The following is a 3,802-nucleotide window of genomic DNA, read 5'->3' on the forward strand; positions in this document are numbered from 1 at the left end:
TCTTTATGCTTGCTCGACAGTCGCCTCGCGTAAAATTCACATAAAATGGCGGACCCATAGAACAAAAAGAAATGTTTCGGTCAGATCTGAGACGGCTTTCTCTTCCTTAGATGGACGTCTACTGTGTCCTGTTCACCGACCTGCTGCTGATTACCAAGCCGGTGAAACGAGTGGAGAAAGTCAAAATCATCCGCCAGCCTCTCCTCATCCACAATGTCGTCTGTAAGGAGCTCAAAGACCCTGGTGAGTGCTCACATGAACAGTGGGATGCAGCTAATGACCAGTTGAGACATATTATTGATAAATGTATTCATGGGGCTACAAAGATGAATAGATTGGCAACCTTTTAAGTACGTTTGTTAATCGATTTGAGTGATTTAAAAAAAAAAAAGGAAAAAGAAAAACAAGGTAACATTTCTCTGATTCCAGCTTCTTAAATGTGAATATGTTCTAGTCTCTTCACTCCTCTGGGACAGGAAACTGAATATCTTTGAGTTGTGGACATAACAAGACAGTTGAGGACGTTGTCTTGGGCTTTGGGAAACACTGATGTACATTTTTCACCATTTTACAGACCAAACAACTAATCCATTAATCCAGAAAATAATCATTGCACATATCTTAAAAGCATTGCCAGAAATCAGATGCCTTCAAACATTTTGGGGGAAAATCCAGTTGTCTTTTATGCTAATATGAAACATTTGAGAAGCTTTAACCAGTGGACATTAAAGATTTAACTTGATAAATGGATTGCTTACCTTATTAGATTTGTTTCAGCGTAAATGATAAGCTGTTAAAATGAGCTGCGGGTACTAACTGAAGCTTAAATATTATAGAACTGCCCCCGATGATGATGATTATCAACAGCTACGTCATTCAACTGAATGGCATGACACTGGCTAATTAGCCGTGACTTCTTTCCAGTTAATGCTGATTATTTAGTTTTTTTGCTGTGCGTTGTCTCTGCAGGCTCCTTCATCCTCATCTACCTCAATGAGTTCAAGAGTGCAGTGGCAGCCTACACTTTCCAAGCCAACAGCGCCACCCAGGGGCGGAGCTGGGTCGATGCAATCTGCAATGTCCAGGTTGGAGAGCCAGTTCAGTTATCTCATTTAATGTTTAACAGCATGGAGCCGGGAGGGAAATCCGCTGTGTGGCTGACATACCTAATGTGGCTGTATACTGACCCCGCAGAACCAGCACCAGAGGCTTTGCACTGAGGAGGTCCTCCGCCAGCAGAACAGTCCGAAGACATGCACGCCGGGCGAGGAAGACGAGCTGGAGGAAGAAGAGAGCAGCAACTCCACCACAAGTTCCCCAGTCCTGAGGCACAAAGACCAGCAGAACTCAAGGTACTACGATGTCCAACTCCCCTGTAAGAAATGATAAATAAACGCCTGATACTGTGAATGCAGTTGCATTAGGGCTGAGCGATATGGAGAAAATCAGATATTACAGTATTATTGACCAAATACCTTGAAGTCAATATCGCAAGATATTGTATGGTTGGTGCATTTAACAAAATATTTTCACAACTAGATTTTAGATAAATATTCAACAGTAATGCGGTTATAATGACTAAGTGGTTAAAGGCAACTAGTAGAACAGTCTGGTACGTTCAAAATATGACTTTGCTATAACAAAGTTTTTAAAACCCGGAAAAGACGACCCTTACTATATATTACGATATGCCAAATCTAAGACGATATATCTCATTTGATATAAGACAGTGGTTCCCAAACTTTTTCAGCTCAGACCCAAAAGAGAAATTTGGTGTCCCCCCGGGACCCGAATTTACAAAAATACACCATGAATCATTGTAACGTCTACATTTTTAAACTGTGGACAAAAGGTCGGAACAAACCATGAATTTAAATGTATATGAAGTATATTTATTCCATTATAAAAGTAAACAGAAAAGGTCTCTATGCTCCTTTCTGTGTCTCACCCCTTTCTCAACTCATTTTCTTATCCCCTCCTAGGATAAGAGAAGAAAGAGAAGAGAGAGAGAGAGAACCCCCCCCCCCCCCCCCCCCCTCCCCACAGTATCTGAGCTGAACAGAACAGTGTGTCAAAAAGAACGCTCATTCACATAAGATTGATATGCGTTTTACTGCGACCCATTTTGGGTCCCGACCCTAAGTTTGGGGAACATTGATATAAGAGATATATTGCCCAGCCCTATACTGCATAATTAAAAATTAGCACATTACACCCACTTACTTGTTTTCTTTAGTTTAGATAGTGGTCGATCCAGTTAACTAACCAAACCTCTCCTTGTAGCCAATCGGATGGTTCCACTGAGACCCTGTCGGTGATGGACATCGATGAACCGGGCCAACACCAGCGTCCCTCCCCCAACATGAACCTCAAGAGGACCGGTAAGATCGACTCGGATGTGGCTCCGTTGTCTGAGAGGGGTGAGGTCCAGCAGCCTCAGCCCACGAGCCCCCACAGAGTTCACTCCGGTCTCTACCCTGAGCACGATCGGGAGGCGGGGCCCGAGGGCGAGGAGATGGACCCCCAGTGCCGCTCTCTTTCCATGGACAGTGCCTACGGTACCCTCTCCCCTGAGTCCCTACTGAGAGAACTCCAACCTCAGCCGGCCAAGGCGAGGAGGGAGAGGGAGACGGTGAGACCGAGGACGCGGAGCAGGAAGAGACAGAAATAGCGGAGGAGGAAGAGGAAGAGGAGGATGCTGCCTCACTGGGGTCCCAGCTGTCGGTAGTCCAGTGCTCCAAACCCCGCCGGCGGCCTCATGTTCAGCCGCGACTCCGCTGCCTCCAGGATCAGTCCACTCTGGTCTTGTCCCGCTCCGAGGACAATCTGTTGCAGCGCCTCTACGCTAAAAAGCACCGTCTCCCACACGCACTCCATCCGATCTGAGGCGCCGGACCGATCGCAGCGTAGGGACGTGAAGACATCGCCGCTGGCACATAGTCAGAGCCTGACTGAGTTGGACCAGAACTGCATGGAGCTGTTCTCCGGTGACCTGGACCAGGCTGACGACTGCTTGAGCATGAGCATGCCCTCCGACAAACTGTGTGCCACCCTGAGGAGGGCGGAGGCCATGCACGAGCACACGGCGCCCGTGGGACCACACGGGGGGGGCGGTCAGTCCCAAAGCAACGGCTCAGGCGGGAAAGTGGCTCCGTCTGCCTGCGTAGAAAGGAAAAATAATACGACAGCCGGTGATTTGGGGGAAATGTCACCCAAAAAGAGTAAATCCCCAGCCCAGCAGCACAAGAAGCTGACGCTAGCTCAGCTGTACCGGATACGCACCACTCTGGTCCTCAACTCCACACTCACTGCATCGTAAGTCATCACTTCTTCATCTGTAAAACCACTTCATGGATTGGAATCAGTCAGTAGTTTGCTTATTTGTTTTCTTACCAAGTTAGATGAGAAGAGCAATGCCACCCTATGAAGCAATATGAAGCCAGCGCTAATTAGCTTAGCTTTGCAGTTTAGCCCGGCTCTGCTCTAAGTTCACACAATCTACCTACCAGCAAAAGGTCTCCATTGAGATACATACATACATACATACATACATCTTTCTTTCTTACTCACTCACTCACTTTATTCATCCCGAAGGACATTTTAGAAACATGCTAGATCTTGACATGCTAGATCTTGTTTGTGTAACGCAAGGCTCCAGGAAGAAACTGCATCTATCTACAATTTAACACTTCTTTTTTGGTATGAATGAACCAACCGAGCTATACCGTGTTAGTGAGCTTTTACAGGTGCTGGTCGGTGGGTTTTGTTACCTTTGGACTGAGCCAGCCAGGCTAGCTGCTTG

General features: G+C 46.6%; 1 protein-coding gene across 1 annotated transcript in view; it reads left to right on the top strand.

Annotated features, from left to right (window-relative positions):
- plekhg5b (pleckstrin homology domain containing, family G (with RhoGef domain) member 5b) overlaps nucleotides 1–3,319 on the top strand; it is an 84,832-nt gene extending 81,513 nt beyond the window's left edge. Inside the window, 6 exon segments of the mRNA XM_032520462.1 lie at nucleotides 111–243; nucleotides 970–1,085; nucleotides 1,195–1,352; nucleotides 2,284–2,609; nucleotides 2,612–2,847; nucleotides 2,849–3,319. Of these exon segments, the coding sequence (XP_032376353.1) occupies nucleotides 111–243; nucleotides 970–1,085; nucleotides 1,195–1,352; nucleotides 2,284–2,609; nucleotides 2,612–2,847; nucleotides 2,849–3,319 (1,440 nt within the window).
- The last annotated feature ends 483 nt before the right edge of the window (nucleotides 3,320–3,802 follow it).

Source organism: Etheostoma spectabile, chromosome 7, assembly GCF_008692095.1.
Source record: "Etheostoma spectabile isolate EspeVRDwgs_2016 chromosome 7, UIUC_Espe_1.0, whole genome shotgun sequence".
In the NCBI taxonomy this organism is placed as follows: Eukaryota; Metazoa; Chordata; class Actinopteri; order Perciformes; family Percidae; genus Etheostoma; species Etheostoma spectabile.